Source organism: Onychostruthus taczanowskii, unplaced genomic scaffold, assembly GCF_017590055.1.
Source record: "Onychostruthus taczanowskii isolate IOZ18803 unplaced genomic scaffold, ASM1759005v1 scaffold261, whole genome shotgun sequence".
Lineage (NCBI taxonomy): Eukaryota > Metazoa > Chordata > Aves > Passeriformes > Passeridae > Onychostruthus > Onychostruthus taczanowskii.
The window spans coordinates 90857-110997 of NW_024499918.1; the positions used below are offsets into that span (position 1 = coordinate 90857).

The 20141-nt window shown below is 61.3% G+C and overlaps 2 protein-coding genes across 3 annotated transcripts; one reads left to right on the top strand and one right to left on the bottom strand.

Annotated features, from left to right (window-relative positions):
* Positions 1 to 4007: 4007 nt before the first annotated feature.
* Positions 4008 to 15575, bottom strand: TMEM8B (transmembrane protein 8B). Its single transcript, XM_041407442.1, has 14 exons — positions 15379 to 15575; positions 14702 to 14769; positions 10165 to 10354; positions 8906 to 9113; positions 8642 to 8775; positions 8248 to 8507; positions 7648 to 8003; positions 7252 to 7348; positions 6924 to 7047; positions 5472 to 5614; positions 5134 to 5312; positions 4902 to 5048; positions 4711 to 4827; positions 4008 to 4515 (listed from the first exon to the last, which is right to left on the bottom strand). The coding sequence occupies exons 1-14, from the start codon at positions 15573 to 15575 to the stop codon at positions 4180 to 4182; spliced, it is 2556 nt and encodes an 851-aa protein (XP_041263376.1). The 3' UTR covers positions 4008 to 4179.
* Positions 15488 to 20003, top strand: TAF1C (TATA-box binding protein associated factor, RNA polymerase I subunit C). 2 transcript variants are annotated; one of them, XM_041407436.1, is made up of 14 exons: positions 15488 to 15705; positions 15793 to 15886; positions 16025 to 16131; positions 16223 to 16318; positions 16399 to 16469; positions 16555 to 16808; positions 16880 to 16990; positions 17103 to 17226; positions 17337 to 17408; positions 17528 to 17663; positions 17758 to 17886; positions 18034 to 18208; positions 18340 to 18477; positions 18762 to 20003. In XM_041407436.1, the coding sequence occupies exons 1-14, from the start codon at positions 15574 to 15576 to the stop codon at positions 19964 to 19966; spliced, it is 2844 nt and encodes a 947-aa protein (XP_041263370.1). In that variant the 5' UTR covers positions 15488 to 15573; the 3' UTR covers positions 19967 to 20003. The 2 variants fall into 2 exon arrangements, with proteins under 2 accessions (XP_041263370.1, XP_041263371.1); XM_041407437.1 differs by having other exon boundaries at positions 15633 to 15705; positions 15793 to 15836.
* Positions 20004 to 20141: the final 138 nt, after the last annotated feature.

Below are 20141 nucleotides of genomic sequence, written 5' to 3' on the forward strand. Positions count from 1 at the left end.
CTGCCCGTGGCGCAGGCACTGCCTGCAGGGCTGAGGGACAGCCAGGGACCGAGCAGGGCAGGCAGGTCCAGCGCCTGTGAGCTGTACCGTGGTGCCAGCTGTGGCTGATGGATGGGTCTGTGTGGGGAGGGCAGTCAAGCCTTGCTACTCTGATGAGAAAATCATCGAGTGGCTGCAGGGTGCTTCAGGCAAACTGCAAAAATAAGAGAGCAGCCAGGGCATTCTCTGAGCCCTTCATCATCCCCAGAGCAGCACAGTGACAGCCATGTCCGGCCAGGGAGCAAGCTCTGTCTGTACCCACCATGGGATTTACACTGACTGGGGTGGAAAGGCTTTGCCTCCCTGGTCTGGCAGCACAGTGAGGAGGAGGGCTGAAGACTCCCAGGGCAGCTACCAGGGATCTGTGCCTCTTGACCCGCGGTTACATGAGGATACAGGGAGAAAATGCTGAGGTGAGGACAGCAGGGTTACACATCCTTCCATACACACCTGCCTGAGGACTCACCAACCCCCAGGTGACCAATCTGGTGACACCACCAGCCACCCTTCCACCCCAGCCACGGGTGTTAGCAAGGGGCACAGCACCCTGGTGCACCCAGAGAGACCCCAAAACCTTGGGCCTCTTGCCAGCCCCCACCCGCTGCTTCCTGGTCAGGCACACGCGGGCAGGGAGAGGAGGAGGGATGCCGGGTGCTGCCTGCGTGCGCGCAGCCTGCTGCAGGGCTCAATAATTCAGGCCTGACACATTAAAGTTGCATGGCATGCAATTGCCATCTGCAACGACAGACTGCGTCAGGCTGCTGGGTGATGAGCTCGGACAGCAGTCATCGGGCGGGCAGTGGTGGGAGGGTCCGGCAGCCCCCGAGGAGGGTAGAGTGAGGGCAACACTCCCCACCTCTTTAGTGGGGACTGGGGTGGGAGGAGGTCGTGGCAGGAAGTACAATACCAGTGCTTGGGATGCACATTTCCAAGAAACTTGTGCTGAAGCAGGGAGCACTGGCCAATGGCATTGACAGCGCAGGCAGGATGGAGCAGGGATGCAGGAATCAGGGTGATACTGCTCCCGGGGCTGCCACCTTCCTAGGCACCCTCTGTGTCCACTGCATCCTACCTGTCAGGACAGAGGCTGTAGAGACTTACGCTGCCCCACCCACGAGTCAAAAGCTCTGCCCAGCCGTGTCTGTCCCCAGGTCCCTGCCACCGCCTGACCTGGTATGGCTCGAATCGCCCCCATCCCTCTCCAGCGCTGAGGAAGCAAAGCTCTTCATCGGCTGTTCCGGGAGTTGGTTGCCATGGGGATGTCAGATGTACCTGGCTGTTATAGGGATACTGTTGCCATGGTTATGTGGTTGCTGTGCCTGGCAGAGGCAGGGATGGAACATCGGGAAAGCTGTTTACACTGGGAGGGTGGGAGTCACAGAGACCCCCAACTCTCTGGGCAGGAGGGGAAGCTGGGAGAGTCCAGCCTTCACCCCAGGTGCATCCTCATGGGGCAGGGGCTGGAGGCTGTGGGGAACCCTGACAGCAAAGCTCACTAGACCCAGAGGGATGGACACACTGGTGCTCCTGACCTTGCAACAAAGGACAGGTGACTGAGGGGAACTGGGGTCCCCCATGATGTGTCCCAGCATGCTACCAGACAGGGAGAGGTGGGAGAGGCACACACACCCCCTGTGCTGGGTGTCCCACAGGAGAGACCTGCTTCTTCATGCTTGGTTCCTGGGGCAGTGAGCAAGAAACCTTCCTGTCCTGCAGTGCTGTGTGTCCTGCACTTGCAGTTCACCGAGCTGTGCCCCGAGCTAGGGAGGGGAATGGGTTTCTGCCCACCTTGGGACTGGGAGATGAAGTGAGAATGGGGATTCCCAGCTCTCAGCAGGCAGCCCACAGGCCCCCAGGGATGAGCCGGGCTGGCAGAGAATGCCTGGATTCCCTCCAGCGCTGCTTGGCTGAGCTCCCTCCTGGGCAGTGCGGTCAGATGCATGGCCTGTCCTTGAGATGAAAAATGCAGTTGCAGGTTTAATTAAAAGGAGAGGGAGCTTTCAGCTGCACCAGCTGCCCAGAAAAGCAGAGTCTAGCAGAGCTGGTGTGTGGCTCCTCCAAGCTTCCCTGGGCAGCTCTCCTGGCTTAAACCCTTGCCCAGCTCTTCCGGGCCCCTCAAGGGTCCAATCCCACGTGTGTCATCCCCGTGGTGTCTGCTGTGGGGCAGGCCAGGGGCTGTGCAGCTGCTTGCACAGGGATAGCTCATCCCACCACTGGCTCTGTTACTGTAGAGTCTTCACAAATTTGACAAGCAGCAGGTTTGCACTTGAGCCCTACAGCAGTGAGGCAGAGGATGAGGGATGGGTAAGGATGCTGCACGCAGCCCTGACACCTCCATGGAACTGGGGTGCACTGGTGTAGGACAAGCTTGTGCCCAGTGTGCACTCCAGGCCACCCTCTCGCTGATGTGAAAGCTAAAGCTGAGCTCCTCATCCTCTGGGGGCTGCTACTGCCAGTGGAGTGCAATTGGACTTAATTAAAACATTAATCCTTAATCTGCCACCTGGCTAGACAGGACATTCTGTATGGCAGAGAGAGGGCTGGAGGGTGAGCTCAGGGGGGAAGGAAAGTGGCAGATGCAGGTTCCTCAATCCTTGTACAATGACTGGGGCTCCTGCCCAGCACATTTCCACGCCAGGCTGGCTCCCCATGAGCATAGCCCAGACCAAGGCCCAGAGACAGAGGCAGCAAACCCCTAAACTCACGAACTCACCAGCTCTGCCATGGTTCTCACCAGCTCATCCCTCCTCCCGCTCTGCCAATCCCATCCCCACAGTCCTCCCCAGCTGCCCCCACAAACCCCCAAGCCCACCCTGCTTTGGCCAGCTGAGGCCCAGCTCCAAGAAGCAGTTTTAATTAGATTGCAATCCTATTACATAGCTGCCTGCCTGCCTGCAGTTGCTAATCCTGTTAAGCATCCAGTAAATCTCCCTGTGCTGGGCTCTGTCCCCAGGGGTACAGAGAGGGGGGCTGCTGGCGGGTGGGCTCTGCTCAGCTAGGATGTGGCTGCTAGGGTGCAGAGCTTTGCCTCAGGATTCCACCGTGAAGACCCCTGCAGGGCTGAGAAATTTTCAGGAGGTTGAGGAAATCCCCAGTGGGGTGAGAAGTGTCAGTGAAACTTTCCCTGTCCTCCCTGGACCCCTCTGAGCTGCAGAGTGAAAAGCCCCTGTCCTTGAGGTGCACACACAGCCCAAGAGTCTGTCCCCACACCATGGTCACCCCTGGCTGCAGTGGGTGCTGAGCCCACAGGTCTGACCATAAGCCAGACAAGGAGCAGAAGCTGAGAAAGGGCTGTCCCAGCTGGGTCACAGGGTAGTCCACACAATGCCCTCCCACTGGAGCCTAGTGCCCTGCAGAGACAGCGCTGGTGGCAACAGCAGGGACACAGGGTCACTAGTCTACTGCTCCTTGGGTGTAGCCACTTGTGGGCTGCTGAGGCAGGCTGTCCCAGGCAGTGGGGTGACACTAACAGGCTGGGGGCTCCTGGGGATGTGGCCTTTGAAGGCAGAGGCCTCTCAGACCTGTGCATTGCCACGGCAGGCAGCACCAGCACCCAATGGCACCTACCCCCACTGCTGTGGGCTCACCACAGTCCTGCAGGCTTGGAGAGGATCCTGGATGCCCTGGTACAGCAAAGCTGCTCCTGGGTCAGATATTACAGCCATCCTGTGAGAGCACAGTGCCCCAACAAAGACATCCCAGCCTTGCAACCTGTCATTGCAGGAGCCAAAACACTGCAGCCTCTGCTCCCCACCTCCTGCCGGCCACTTTGCTCTGTTGGAGCAGCTCCAGAGCAGCTACCACAAAGTGGCAGCTCTGACTGAGAGCCAGAGACTGTTGTCATTCCTCCCCTCCACACTGAACCATACCCCCTCAGCAACTCCATGGCACAGATGGGAATGTGTAACCCAGGTCAGCTTCAAGACCCCACAACTCTGCCCCAGACTGAGCCACAGCAACCCCTGGAGACAAGTTCAATCAGGCTGTAATTGGAAGAACAGGTTGGCACAGGTGGCTGTGTGCCTGTCCAGAGGAGTCCTGGCACTCCCAGAGAAGGGTGGCCAGCAAAGAGAGTGGGTGCCAAGCCCCACAGGGCTGCTGTCCATGACAGAGACAGAGGAGTCTGAGCTGGCATCAGCATCAGCTGGTACAAATACTGTTGATGGAGGCCACAGCGGGGTCGACGAGGCCCAGCTCCTCCTGCTCATTGACGCAGAGCTGGTAGCCACATCCCTTGCGCCGGGGCAGGGGCCCCAGGCGCCGGCTGGGCTTGGCACGGGGCGGCAGCAGGAAGCCGACGCTGCCGGCGATGAGCAGGTGCCAGATGCTGTGGATGTAGAAGTAGTTCTCCTCTGTCTCCACGAAGGCGTAGAGCAGCACGGCCGCCGCCGCGATCAGCGCTCCCGGGCACAAGTAGAAAGCCCAGCGCTTCCAGGTCGGAGGGTAGCAGTGGCGGCGACGGATGGTGCGAGCCGTCTGTGGTGGGGAAAGGACAGGCTGGAATGGGGAGCCACAGCGGGGACAGGCACGACCTCTGTGCCATGGTGACACACCCCTCAGGAGCCAGGGAGAGGGGTTCATGGGGAAGGGTGAGGGCAGCAGAGGGGAGATGCTGGCAGGGGCAGGATGCTGAGCGCAGCCAGGATGGGGACATGAGGGACATCATCTTACCCAGGCGACGGCCATTATCCCCAAAGCGAAAAGGCTGGGCCCCAGAAGGTTCCAGAGCCCGTGACGGTCCATCTGCAGAGCCATGGAGAGTAGCATGGCCCCCAGCAGGTACAGCACCTGTGGGGCAGTGGGGCACCCATCAGGATAAATCTCTTCCATGCCTGCCCTGCATGCTCCCTCCCCACACTTGCCTGCTTGACTATGGGCTGGAGCCGGGCCATGGCGATGACAGTGACCCAGACAGACATGAGAGAGCCCAAGAAGTCACAAAACTGCAGCACATCATACTCCATGATGCAGAACACCACAATGCCTGGCTGGTCGCAGGCATGGTAAAACTGGGATAGTAGGGAAAGGGTGTGAGAGCTGCCCTGCACAGCCCCAGCCCTTCACTTGCCCCTCAGCTGCCCCACGCGCACTCACAGTGGAGAAGAACATGGTGAAGATGTAGACAGCAGCTTCTAGGAGGTAGTGGCTGCGGACAGCAATGGCCACGGGAGGCACAAACATGACATTGCTGAGGCACAGCAGCAGTGTGGAAAGGAGCTGGAAGCCATAGGAGAAAGCCTCAGCGTTGTCCGTGCAGCCCCAGCCGTTCCAGCCTGTGACCAGGGACAGCTGCTGTCACCACTGCAGCACTCGCAGGGTCTGGGGGGGTGAGCAGGGAACCCCCTTTCCAGCACCCTGCAGAGACCTGGCATGAATGGACTACTGGGATACAAGTAGTATCCAAGGGGAAGGGTGCTGGGATCAGCTCTCACCAGCTTTGCACTCGCAGGCAGCGTACAGGTAGTTGTTGGTGCGCAGCAGCTTGCACTGGCCGTAGATGCCGCAATCGTTGATGCAGGGGGAGAGGTAGGCGCGCAAGTACACCTCAGCTGTCACGTTGGTGCAGGGCTCAAACCTGCAGGGTGGGAGAAGGGGGTCAGCCCTCACCCTGTGCCCTTGAAGAGCTCCTGCCTCTACCGGAGCCACCCGTCTCACCCAGACTTGGCAGGTGATGGGAGACCCAGGGACCGGGCAAGCTTGAAAATGAGATTCTTTGGTGCTGCACGTGGCAGCTGAGAGCTGGTCCCCAAGGATCCTGTGTGCTTCAATTGTTTGTGCCAGCCTGAGTGAGTAGGAGGAACGTGGCCCTTAAAACACTTAAAGCCCCTCTGCCTTTAGCAGCACACTCAGCTGGTTCCTATTTCATTTGGGTTTCGCTGTGCAAACACTGCGCCCTGCCTTGCAATGGCCATGTGTGAACCCATCAGGGAAGGACTGACTGTGACTGGCAACTCAGCGTGAACTAGAAACACAGCAGAGGAGTCAGAGCAGGCATGCCAACCCCACTGCCCTGGGCTGCCCCTGCACAAGACTCTGGGCACTGCCAGCACCTCCTCAGCTCCAGCACACCAGGAGCACAGGCAGCCCCACAGGCTGACAGCACGTACCAGCTGCTGGCTGGGCACACACAGGCACCCCGACATGCACAGATATGCACACAGTGCCAGCTGCACGTGTGTCTGCTGTCCACTGACTGTGTCCTCACACAGTCTAATCTGCATGTGCATTGTGCAGAACATACACTGCCCTGACTGCTTCAGCAAAGCCCTGACTGCTTGTGCAAACCAGAATACACACACAGAGCTGGCTGCACATATGCACTCAAACATGCATGCAGCACCACCTGCACTCGTGCATCCTTGCACGTACAGATACACACACACACACCAGCCTCACTCTTCCACAAGGCTCCAGGCAGACACAGAGACCAGGAGCAGAGCCACAGCACAGCGCCAGTCCCTGGAGATGCTGAGCAGAGCCCCAGCCTGACCAGAGATGTCCCCTCACTCCAGAGCAGAGCCCTGTCCTCCCAGCGACAGCCCGGTCCCCTCCCAGGCATGGGTACAGATGGGCCCTGCCGCGGGGGCGGAGAGGCACTGACAGATGCCCGGCGTTCGCGAGCTGACAGGCACTTCCCAACCGCGAGACAGAGGGAAGAGCCGCGGGGACCCACAGATGGTCAGGCAGACGCGAGCTGGAGCCATCGGTGCCCACGCAGCGCTCACACGGTGACACACGGCCCGCAAAGCCACGTGCACACACATGAGCAGAGACACGCAGCACAGGGACATGCGCACCCGCAGACCCACGGCACACACAGGCACAGGTCACGGTGAGGACATCCCCCCTCGGGGCACAGGGAGGGGATGTGCTGGGGCTCTTACCCGTGCTCCGTGGCACAGAGCGAGCGCAGGCTCAGGTACCAGCTGCCTGTCTGTGGGTAGGGGATCCGCAGGCGGCTGAGGCTGGCTGTGGCATTAACGGAGAGCAGGAAGCCTGCCAGAGATTCTGTGGGCCAGAACAGCTCTGGGTGAGCAGAGCAAGGTGCAGCTCCCTGCCCTGGACAGAGCTGGAACAAGGACAGAACATCCTGTGCCAGGCTCCAGGGCGACATGCCCCCATGGTCTCTGCAGCCTCCCCCCACCCTCTTGCCAGACACAGGACTTGTGACCCCATGGACATGGCAGGATGGACATGCACAGCCCAGCCTACCTGTCTCACAGGTGACCGTGGTGTTGTCACCAGATGTCAGTGGGACTCCATGGTTTAGACACCCAAACACTGTCACATTCTCACCACACAGGGAGCTCTGACGGCAGAGGAGATGGTCTTAAACCAGTGCCAGGGATTCCCTGCTCTGACAGCACTTGGATCAGAGCACACCACCTAGCAGTGTCCTAACCCTCTGCCCTTCATCCAAGAACACCCCGAACCTCGGCCTCGGAGCACCCTAATCCATTCTCCATCACCCAAAAACTTCACAACCACTGCCTGTGACCCCAAATCCTGTCCTCTGCCCTGCTGCAACCTTGACATCACCCATCTCCCATCCTAGCCCCCTGTCCCAAGCTACCCTGCCCTGCTCAGGGTGTAATGTGGCCACCTCACCACGTTGAGCCGCAGCTCCAGGTTGAGTACCCCACCACTGTCCAGCACTGGCAGGAGGTTGATGACGAAGACAGCGGGGCGGTCAGGCGGCACTGACACGTTGGGCCCGAAGAAGATGTAGAAGTGGACAGAGAAGGTGTCCAGCTCGTTGCGCAGCGTGGGCCGGACAGGCCAGCACCGCTCTTCGGTGTGTAAGGTGACGGGGATGGGGACCGGGTGCTTCGTGTCGTTGGGGCTGGTGGGTGGAGGGCTGTCCCCCAGCGCCAGCCCACCCGCGGAGCCGAAGGATTGGGGCATGTTCATGGAGGCGCTGGAGGGCAGGAAGGGTGGCCGGGCCAGGCTCGGTCGGGAACAGTCTGGAGGGACAGAGCCATTAGTCTGGGCACCACACAGCTCCATCCCATTCTTAGTTCCCACCTTCCCTTCTTGCCCTCCATTTGCAATCCAGCCCCAACACCTCACAGCATTCCCATCCCAGCAGAGCTGGGTATAAATAACCCTGTGCCCAGCTGCAGACAGATCCTGTGGGCATCCTTTAGCCCCCATACCAAAGCAGAGTCAAGACCATGCCTCCACCCACACCTCCACATGCACCCTCACCTGTGAGCTGCACGGTGACCTGGAAGGAGACGGTGCCTGGCACCCCAGGGTGTTTCTCCACCAGCACATAGTACCAGTGCTGCCAGAAGGGCAGGTCCTGTGCCAGCTGGCAGGGAGTGTGTTCCCGGCAGTCCAGGGTTGTGGAGTTGTGCAGGGGGGGAGCCTTGGCCCGCACACGCAGCCAGAGTGGGCAGCCCTCGGCCCCACGGCACCGCAGCACCTCCACAAGCACTCGCGATGTGTAGCTGGGCACAAAGACCCTGCGGGACAGCAGTGCCAGGTTGTGCCCATCACTATGGACTAACAGGGTTGGGGAGGGAAGCCAGAGGAATGGGACACCCTCGTCTCCCCACCCTGAGAATGCCCCCTCCTTAGGTGACCTTCTCACACTCACTTGTAGAGGCAGGAGCGGTTGTGGGGGGCCATGCTCTGCTCGGTGACATGACCGGGGTACAGCACAGCGATGTTCACCAGGCGCTGCACGATGAGCTGTGGCTGGAAGAGATACTGGCACTCCTCGTAGAGCCCCTGAAGCACAGGAGAGTCAGCACCGGGCAAGGGGCACAGGGCACTGCCCCCACTTGGGACACCTGCCCTGGGCACTGCCAGCCCAGAGCGCTCTGACCCCAGCCCTGCCCCGCCACGGTCCCTCCTTCACCTTAACGGAGATCTTGCCCTCATCTTTGGGCAGGTGGGCAGCCAGGAACCAGTCCCCGGGCAGCGGGCTGGTGACATTGAACACGCCTGTGGTGCGGTTGGGCAGGGTCCAGGTGAGGGTCAGTGCGAAGGAGCCAGGGACGGCCGTGTCCCTGGGGAAGTGCGTGTGCAGCGGGTTAATGACAGAGGGAGCCCCTGAGCGGAAATACCTGCAGGAGAGACAGCAGTCAGCTGGGCATGGTGGCAGGGCCAGTATGTCCTACATGTGGGTGTCTTCCTCTATGCTTAAAGACATCATGGAAGCTGGGACCTTTCTGGAGACTGAGCTTTCCTGAGTGGGTGTTCAAGCAAAACAGTTCATCTGTGAGATGCACAGAAGAGTGGAGCCTGCATTGGTCCTGGGAAGATGAATCATGGGGAGAGAGCGTACATGTTGTCTGGGTTTTGGCTGGGATAGGGTTCATTTTCTTCTGAGTGGCTGGTACAGTGCTGTGTTTTGGATTTAGTATGAGAGTAATGTTGATAACACACTGACGTTTCAGTGTTGCTCAGCAGCGCTTACCCTAAAGCACTTTTCAGTGTCTCATGCTCCACCAGAGAGCGGGTGCCCAAGATGTTAGAAGGGAGCACAGCCTGGAGAGCTGACCCAAACTGACCAAAGTAATATTCCATAGCACACAGAACATATTCTGTTCCATATAGAGCCTCCTGCCCAATGTATAATCTTGGGAGAGTTGGCATGGAGCCACCAACCACTGCGGGGGGACAGGTTGGGCATCAGTCAGCATGTGGTGAGCAACTCTGTGATGAATCACTCATCTTTCTCGGGTTTTATTTCTCTCTCTCCTTTTTGTTACGGTTGTTATTATTATTATTTTGTAGCTGTTTTATAATTAGTGTTATTGGCATATTTATTTTGGTTAGTTAACTGTTTTTATCTCAACCCACGAGTTTTACTTTTTTTCCCTGATTCTCCTCCCCACCAGGGGAGCAGGGGGGGATGAGCGAGCAGCTGCGTGGTACTCAGTTGGCAACCTACTCTAGTGGAACATGTCCCATGGTAGCAGGTTGGAACAACATGATCTTTAATGTCCTTTCCAACCCAAAGGATTCTGCGGTTCTATGATTCTTTGACTCTATAGGTACCCGTGCATGTGCAAGCAAAGAAGCAGGCAAGAGCAGGCAAGCTGTGGGGCAAATCCAGGCAGGAGCAGCAGAGGCAGGCAGGAAGGATACAGGCAGGCTAGGCTGCTTACTCACACGGTGATGCTGCGGTCTGGGCATTGATCCCCAAAGGTGCCACCTTGCTCCTTGAAGGTGATGAGGTTCCAGACGGCGATGACTGTGTCCTCGGGAATGTGGAAGTGGAAGAGCTCGATGCTGGCAAAGGAGCGGAAGGGGCTGAGCTTGCGTGGTGTGCGGGTGAAGTAGTCGGTCACAAAGAGCCCGTCTGCAAAGGAGACCCAAGTGGCTCTCAGCAGGGCAAAGGACTGGGGAGGGGGTTGTGGAGCCCCCCCCCAGAGCAGGCCCACCACCCAGGCTCTGAATATATCACAAGCATCCAGCAGCCTCGAGGCAGCAGGGGCTGGGACAGTGCCATTTCAGTGGATCTCCAGGGCTGATGTCAGCTGTCCCCAGCTGTGTCTCCCAGCCCTGGCACAGTCTGCATCATTCCTGGTTCAGCACTGCCTCAAGTCCAGTTCACTGAGCTGTGGGCACTGATGGTCAGTAGCCTGAAGAGCCCATGGCTGCTCATGCTCTGCTCCCTGCATTTTACCTGTAATAGTAAAGGGACATTCTTCATGGCTTCAGCTACACCCTAGCAGGTCAGCTCCCACAGGAACACACATTCCCCCTCATCTGCCTGCTGGGAAGGCTCAGCACCAAGCCCATCATAAAGTGCAGAGTTTCATCCTCGAGCCACAAGAAGAAGGAGAAAGCAGAGCACTTCCTGCACCGCCTCCCAGCTCTCCCATGGTTTGTGGAGGAGGAACGGTGCACATATGTGTGCACATATGCACACGTGGGTGCTGTCTGCATGCAAGGCAGAGAGGAGGCGTGCAGACCCACGCCCGGGGGGTGTGTGCCTGTGCGCAGTCCCATGTCTGAGAGATGCTTCCTGCAAGCCCACGGCACAGGTGGGGGCCACCTCCCCCGACCAGCTGCCTGACAGGTCGATTTTCAGGGATTTCCAGGAGCCCCAGCAGCAGTGAGACAGCCACTTCTTTGTCACAAGGGAGAGCAGAACTCGAGACAGCAGCCATAACTTCACCCACCGTTACCACGCTACACCAGTGCCAACCTGGGAGACCCATCCATTTTTGTCTAGAGACACAGTAAGAATAAGATACCTCTCTTCACAAGCTGCTGGAAAGGGGGAGGCCAGCAGAGGGTGGGCTGGGAGCAGGTCTGTGCCCACGGGGACTTATCCAGCATGAAGTGGGATAGCTGAGAAGAGGGTCTGCTTTGCACCACATGTTCTTGGCCAGGAGTGTGCGCATGTGCTTGCATGCACGTGTGTTTGTGCTGCGTGTGTGCAGCCCCAGCAGGCTGTACACTGACATGCATCTGCTCCCTTGTCTGGAACAAAGGCAGCTCCCCCTCCTCTTCACTCCCAGCCGGCACAAGCCAGGCATGAAACACCTGTCTCCTCAATGCAAGAGCATCCGATCCAAATTTCTCCACTAGAAACCACCTGGTCACTCCACAGCCCCACGTGGGGACAGTGACCTGGCAGGGGACCCCAGGGAGCGTGTTGAACACAACTCCAGAAGGGGAACTGGGGGAAGGACCTGGAGCTACCCGGTTCCAGCACAGCCCCCCCACTCTCTCTCACCCACAACAAGGTGAGGGAACTGGTTGCAGGCAGAGGGTCAGTCTGAGGCAGCATGGCAGTGCAGCCAGAGCACGGGAAAGGTGCTGGAAGATGGAGTGGGACTGCTATCCAGGGAAGCGGAGCGGATGGAAGGAGAAAAGCCAAATCCCCTCTGCTTCAGGCCGGCCAGCGGCCTGAGCCGCAGGACCCCAGCCCCGCTGCTACAGCCCCGGGTCGCGGCCGGCGGTCAGCACCGCGGACAGCTCCGCGGCCGGCGGTCAGCACCGCGCACAGCTCCCGCTGCCGCCCCGCCGCCGCGCCCCGGCACCGGCAGCCCCCGGCCAGCTTCCCCCCTTCCCGGGGGATGCCCCCTCGAAGCCCCCCAAGTATCCTTCCGCATCTCGGTCACTAAGCCAGCTCCCTGCCCCACAGCCTGCTCCTGGTCTCATACTGTCGTTGGTGGATCCCCCGCACATCCTGACGCCCCGCTGGACACACACCCCCGTTTCTGCAGGCTGTCCATCTCCGCTGCCCCCTGCACGCACACAGCCTTCTGCCCTGCATCTGCAACCCCCCGGGCCCACTCACTTCCCACGCACACGCCTCCCTCCCGGGGTGTTCCGCTGCCTGTGCACTGCCTGCGTCCTCCTCGCACGCACAACTCTGCACCCCCCTGCATGGGTACCCTGCTCATCTGTCTCCATGCCCCACTGCATGGGTACACCGTGCATGGGTACACCGTGCCCCACTGCACGCACACCCACGCATCCCATTCCACAGACATCCAGTACCCTCCACAGGCATCCCTGTACCCCACTATGCAAACACCCCACACACACGCATCATCTCTGCGCCCATCACACTCATCTGATGTCCCAGTGTAGGTGTACCCTGTGCCCCATGGCACCCCACACGCAACTGGGGACACCTCTGTACTGTGCAGCATGTCTGCCCCAAAGCCCACTGCACGCTGGCCCCATCCCTTGTGCCACACTCACCGTGTCCCATCACAGGTGCACCCCACATCCAAGGATGCCATCCCCCCATATCTGCGCCCTTGTGCTCCATTCTCACCCCCACCCTGCCCCACTGCATGCAAACCTCACATCCCATTGCTCACATAGCTCATCCCAAGCTACGCATTCCAAGCGCATCCCCTGAGCCCCACCACACGGCGCCCCACACCTGCAGCTCTTCTGCCCACTGCATCTCACCCACTCCCTGCCCCACTGCATGCACACCCCGCATCCCATTGTTCGTGTACTTCACACCCATCCCAAGCTCATCCCTCTGCCCCACGGCTCCTCACAGAGTCCTGTGACTCACACCTCCAGCCCTCCTGCCCACCCCCTGCTCCATTCCCACCTGGCTCCCGCCCCACTGCGTGTACACCCCACATCCCACTGCTCGTGTACCTCACGCACACTACACGCTCATCCCGCCGCCCCACGGCACGCTGTCCTGAGCTGCGCCGTACGGACCCCGTGCCTGCATCCCCCTGCCCACCGCACCCTTCCCCGCGCTCCAATCCCACCCGCCCCACTGCGCGCACACCCCCCACCCCAAGGCTCCCGTACCTCACACCCATCCCAAGTTCATCCCCTCCGTCCCGCCGCAGGACCCCGGCGCCCCACACCTCCTGCCAGCGCACACAGCCCCGTGTTCGGTCCACACCCGCCCCACTGCGCGCCCCGCCACCCCCACGGCTCCCGTACCTCACACCCATCCCAAGCTCATCCCTTGCGTCCCGCCGGGCGGCCCTGACGTCACCCGCCCCGCCCGCCGGGACGGCCTCCCACGCAGCCATTGGCTCTCTTGCACGTCAATCACCGGCGACCGAGCCACGCCCCGCCCGCCCCGAGAGACAATTCCCCCCGCGCTATTCCCGCCGGGATGGACCCGGCGCTGACCGGGGCACGGGGGGACAGCGACACGGGCCGGAATAGCGATAGGCTGCGGGAAAGGGACACCGGGTGGAACCAAAGATATGGGCCGGGAACTGGAGCACAGGGCTAGGGACAGGGACACGGGGCTGGAACGGAGATATGAGCCGGGAACGGGGGCACAGGGCACAGAGACGCCGTCGGGGGCAGGGACACGGGCGGAGGCCAGGAACAAGGCGCTGAGGGCAGGAACATGTCCCTGGAACCGAGATATCGGCCGGTAATGGGGTCACAGGGCTGGGGGCAGGGACATGTCCCTGGAACCAAGATATGGGCCAGGGACATGGGGCTGGGGACAGAAGCAATGACAGGGAACAGTGATGTGGGTCTAGGGAATAGGGACATAGGGGACAGGAGTATGTCCTGGGCACAGAAATATATAATGGAGAGGGACATGGAGCTGTTGGCATCCCCTGGAATTAGGGAAAGGGATGGGAGGCAGTGAGGAAGGTGGAGGTGGTAGGGCTACCTATCCCACAGGGGGCTGTGTAAGGGGGTCAGATGGTTTTCTACCAGTGGCTACCACCTGCTTAAAGCAAATGGTAGCATGTATCTCTGAGAGGAAGTGTCCCATAGAGAGGGTCTGGGCATTGCCTGCAGGGATGAGGCCATCTTGACTGGAAACAATCTCATCACACTTTCCCAAACTCCCCTGACATCATCCCCAGACTCCCCTGACATCACCATCCTCCTTGGCCACAACGGAGGCAGCAGGAATGCTACTACTCATGAGGATGCTCCTCTCCCTTCCTGTGCTCCCCACAGGAGTGCCACCCCACTGTGTCCCAGCCTGACTGCCCAGCAACCCTCCCCGGAGCACAGACCCCCTCCAGGCATGGCTGGGGGTTCCCTCCCCAGTGCAGACCACATCGGCACAGCTCTGGGGCCACTGGCCTCTGGCACAGGGATGTACAAGCACCATGGTCCCTCGAGGAGAAAGCTGGTCATGCTCTCCTTGGGAAACGGACTGGGGAAGTTGTCCCCATTCCAGATACTCTGCAAAAGCTCCAGGGTCCCACCAGAGCACCGTGGGACTAACCTGAACTCTGTGTGGGTTCCATGGGGGCCTGGGGCCAGGTGGGTCCCTCATGGGAGCCAGCAACCACCCTGCAGGGAGGAAGGAGCACAGAGCCGGGGTGGGTTCACCGAGGCCAAGCACGTGTGAGGAAGGGCAGGGTGGGACTGGGGACTGGCACACCCTCAGCCTTCCAGGAGCCCCACTTAACTCCACAAGCCCCAGATATCTGAGTCTGTCCCATGGCCCCACACACCCCGCTGGAGCGGGGGATGCCCCGTGGCCACACAACCGGGACCACGGAAAACCAGGTGTGCCCTTGGCAGGACTCACAGGGGGTTTCCCTGCTCTCGAGGCGAGCAGAGGGAAGGAAACCATGCCCGTATTCCTGCCCGTGCCCCTGCGGGGTCCTTTCCCGATGATTCTCCAGTGCCGGTCCCGGTCCGGCCCTATCCCAGTGTTCCCTGTGCTCGGTCCTGTCCCAGTCCCACCGCTTCCCTCGCCCACTCCCGTTCCCATCCCGGTCCCACAGCTTCCCCCGCCAGTTCTCGTTTCCCTTCCAATCCTGGTCCCATCTCTTCCTTTCCACCTTCCCGTTCCTGTCCTGTTCCCATCCCGGTCCCACCGCTTCCCCCGCCCGTTCCCGGTCCCTTTCCTGTCCCGGTCCCGTCCCGCTCCCCCTCCCGGCCGTACGTTTTTACCCTCCGGCCGGCAGGGGGCGGTGGCGCCCCGTGGCCGTGCCGCCGCCGGCGCTCTGTCCCGCGCTGTTCCCGGCCGCTGGTTGGTGCGCGGCGGCCGGAGCGCGCCGGTGCCGCCATTGGCGGTGGCCGCGCCGTCCGCGCGGGCAGCGGGAGCGCCGGCCCGGCCGCGTGCTGCCCCGTGCCCGGTACCGCGCCATGGAGTTCCCGGCCGCGCTCTTCCCCTCCTACTTCTGCGCCGGCCCGCCGCGGGAAGAGGGTGGCCCCGCGCCGGTGGCCGGCTGGGGCGAGCACGGGCAGGTGCTGGAGGGTGGCCTCGGCCGCCGCCAGGTGAGACCCTGCCGGCGGTGCGGGCCGGCCGAGGAACCGGCAGGACGCCCAGGGGCCGCTCTGACTCTCCCCGTTCGCTCCCCGCAGATGCAGCCGGCGTTCGTGCCCCGCCGCGGCGCGACGGGCGAAAGGTGGGAAGCCGGCGGCGCTGCGGCCGTGCCGGTGCTGCTGCCCAGCGCGGGTGAGAGCCGCGGGAGCGGGAGGCAGCTCGCTGCACGGGGCTGCGGGCAGCGTGCCTTCCGCCTCTGTCGCTGCCCCGCGGGGCTGAGCGGTGTCCCTGTGCTCGTGTGATGCCTACGGCTCTGCCTGTTCCCCACAGGCCGCTGGATCCCCTCGCCCGAGCCTCAGGACATCCTGTACCGCAGCAGCCTGTGCAGGAAGCTCCGGGCAGGCAAGTCTGGAGCCACTCTGGACTTCGCCAAGCAGGTGGGATTTGAGGCATTGCATGCTGGCAAGGACCTGGGGGACAGCGTGGGACCTTTGCATGTACTGACCCTTTCCCCTTCCTCCCACACAGCTGGGCCATTTCTTTGTCGATCACCCAGAAGATGCGTTTGGCTCCCTGGGGCGTCTGCTGCACAAGAACTTCTACCTGGGAAATGCCAAGCTGAAGGTCACTGTCTGTCCAGGGATAACAATGCTGTTCCCCACCCTCCCCCTTGCCGGTCTCAATCTCTGCCCCTACTCCTGTAGAGACCAGCCCGGAATAGCACCATCCGGATGACGGCCCTGGTGGAGGATATCAACCGCCTGGAGGCCCGACGGTGAGTGTCCCTCTGTCTCCTGCCCTCCAGAGGCTTGGGGAGCTCCTGCTCTGTCCCCCCTCCTGATGCTGTCCATGCCCTGCAGCGGCTGCCCCCGGCAGCACTTGGCCTCCCGCCTGCGCTGGTTCTCCCACCTCTGTCGTGACTGGCTCTTCGAGGTGCCGCTGGGGCTGCTGGCAGACTGCCTGCACGAGGAGCTGATGCAGCAGTGGTCCAGCCTGCTCTTTGATGACAGCCTCACGGGGGGAGCACTGGCCTGGTTGCCCCCTCAGGAGGGGGGAACACGAACACCCGTGGGCCGGCTGGTGCACCCTGGAGGGCAGGCCATGAACCACCTCTGTATCCTTCCCCGTGGGGTGTCCCTGGGGAGGGAGGTGGGGGTTGTGTTGCACCCTTAGCCACCATCCCAGATTTCCAGGATGTGGTGCTGGAGGAGCTGCCCCACGCTCGGGGCTCCCCAGCTCAGTTCGAGCTCAGCGGGCGCGTCCGGCAAGTGGCTGCAGCCCGTGTGGATGGGCAAGGTGAGCCATCCTCAGGATCCACATCTCGAAGCAGACAGGATGGAGGGAGGAGGGGCAGCAGGGGGCCTCTGGGATGCTGCCAGCTCATATGCCACCTCCTTCCCCCTGACAGATTTTGTTGGGGTTCGCTCAGACTATCACTGTGGTGTTTGGAGGGTGCCGGGCAAGACAGGGGCAGTTCCCTCCGCACTGCAGGTGATCCACACTGATGTGCCTGCCTCCTGCCTCACTGTCAGGTAGGTGCTGGGGGAAGGGGTTGTGCAAAGAGGGAGCACTGCTGGCACAGCCCTGCTCTCTGTGGCAGGTTCTGTCACCTCATGGTGATGCTGTGCCCCCTGTCCTGCAGCCCTCACCTTCCCGGGGAACTGTCTGTCTGCACCCAGAGCGGGACCGTCTACCTCTGGAACGTTGAAACTGGGTGAGAGAGGGCACTCAGGGCTGTCTAGGGACTCTTACAGACAGTGGAGTCCCGGGGGGTGGGAGGCCCAAGTGACTGGGGCAGACTTGCCTCATGCCAATACTGCTGTCTCCCCACAGGCTGCAGCAGCTGCGCCATGACCCCCAGACCATGTTTTTTCGGGACCATTCACCCTGGCGCTGGAGTGACTTCACTGCCCACCCACGAGTGCTCACCTGTGCTGACCGCACGGGCCTGCAGTGCCTGGATGCCCGGGTGAGCTTGGGAGGGTGGGCGTGGGGCTTGGGCCAGGCAGGGAAGAGGGTTCCACAGCCCAAAGTGCTGACTGTGCCCTGTTCTACTGGTGCAGGCCCCCAAGAGATGCCACTTTGATTTGTTCAAGGTGGGTGAGGAAGCTGGCTGCCAGCAGGGCGAGCGCGTGGTGCTGCCCATGTACCTGGGCAGTGCTCACCCCTCACAGTACCTTGTCACCACCCAGGTGAGTCCCCCCACAGCTGGGAGCTGGGGAAGACATGCCGCACAGCTGTGTCTCCTAGTGCCTATGGGGCATGAGGATCTTCCAGCTGAGGGGAGCTACCATGGTGTGTTGGAGTGTGCCCTGTCTGAGCCAAGACTTCTGTCCTAGTTCTCCGTGTATGTGCTGGATGAGCGTTTGCCACTGGTGCCTGTTCTGAAGTGGGCACACATGATGAAGGCCCCTCCACTCTTTGCAAACCTGATGCCAGGGAAACCTGGGAGGAGCCACAAGGTGCTGCTTGGTGCATCCCGCACACAGGAGCTGTTGCTTTTGCAATACCAGGGTAAGAGATCAAGCTCCAGGCTGCTGCAGAGCCGGGGCTCCTCTGTGCCCATGTTCTAGCCTCTTTGCTGCTGGTATCAGCTGCTGCTCTGGCATCTGTGCTCACCAGAATTTTTTGGGGTGTTTCCTCAGGGGGCAGCCAGTCAGCCTGTCAGCTGGCAGGGACTCCACAGAAGCTGCACGATATCGCAGGGTGCCTGCAGCACCTGCCCACCCAGCTCCCGCACCGCCACCACCTGCTCCAGCAGCGCCTCTCAGCCCCAGCAGCAGGTGAGTGTCCCACACTGCCCCAGGCTGCAGGTCCTAGTGGGGGAGAAGGTGGAATGGAGTGAAAGTAACCTTTGTCATGGCCTGCCTGGAGGGTGGCTGAAAAAGCAAAGCCCTGAACAATGCTGCAGAAGAGATTAATGACATAGAAAAAGATGTACAGGGCAGGCAGGAGCCAGCAGTGAGGGTGCCCCCTGAGGGGTGGAGGCAGCCCCCACTGCTGGCCAGGCCACTGAAATATTTCTAGGATTGGAACCTTGGTGACAATACCTTTCCTGTTCCTGCAGGGCTGGCTGCCACGCTGCAGGAGGATGGACCACACAAGTCCATGTTGATTTTCCAGCTCTCTGAGGCTGGGGATGTCTTCTGCCAGAGGCTGACCCACAAGGCAGCACAGCCCCCTGCACCCCCATCAAGGGATGAGGAGGCCACAACAGCACCTGGCTCTTCCCCCCTCTTCGAGGCTCCAGCCAGCAGCCCACATGGCTTGGGCAGTGAGGGAGAAGAGGAGGAAGAGCAGACATTCTACTTGCCCAACCTGGAGGTGATTATCCACGAAGAGGAGGAGGAGGACATGGGAACACCAGCCCCAGTGGAGGAAGCTGAACTGCCACAGGAGCCCTGTGCCAGCCCTGAGCCCTCCCCAGCAGTGCCCAGCGCAGCTGCAGCCCTGCGGTACCGCCGCTGGCTGAGGGCCCTTTTCAGGACCTGGAGGGAGCCTCCCCGGCACACCTGGCCCCCCAGCCTCAGCCAGAGGCGCCTCTTCACCCGCAGAGATCTGCAGGGGCCAGCAGGCCCCAGCAGCCTGCAGAGGCAGATGCGCCAGCAGCTGCGCCAAACCATGCAGGAAGGGGGCCGCATCCAGCGCTGGGAGCCTTTGGCCGTCCAGCCCCCTCCCCTGCCACAGACCCTGGAGCTGGCAGAGGGTCCGGACCCCCTAAGTGCCCGTCTGACAGCAGCTTGGGCTGGGGACTGGGAACAGTGGTGGGAGGACAGGTCGAGCTTCAGTGTGGCACAGAGACAGCGGGCACTGCGGGAGCGGCGGCGGCGGCAGAAACGAGCCAAGGGCCGCCGCAGCCTTTCGGCCAGCTTCACCTCCTCTGTCACCTACCAGTCTGAGCTGTCCGAGCTGAGTGATGTGGGCCCCTTGCTGCGCTCTCCCGGCCGCCCACTCGTTCTCTCCCAGGAGGGCTCACCACCAGCAGGCAGCCCCCCAGTTCGCAGTCCCCCACCCTCACCAGCGCCCGACGAAGCCCTGCTGTCTTCACAAAGCCTGCGCTGCCGCGGCATCCCCAAGGAACGGCGGAAAACACTGCGGGACTACTTGTCCGTGTGGGCCGAGGGGCCCCCCGAGCCCCCAGAGCCCCTTGGCAGCCAGGCCAGCCAGCTGTGCATCCCTTCTTCACAGAGCCAGCTGTGCATCCCTTCTTCGCAGAGCCAGTTGTCCTCTGCCTCGCAGCCCCGCCGCAAGCGCCCACGAATGGGCTTCTGAGCACAAATAAACCTGCTTGGCACAGCCTTCCTCCCGGCATCCTCAATTGTTTGGTCAAGACACCCACCCTTAGGGGCAGGGGAGGTCGGGCGGGACGCCCGGGATTGGGACTCCCCTCGGGGAGGGAGTGACCATCTTCCCCGGTCGGAGAGTCCCCGCCGGGATGCTCTGACGC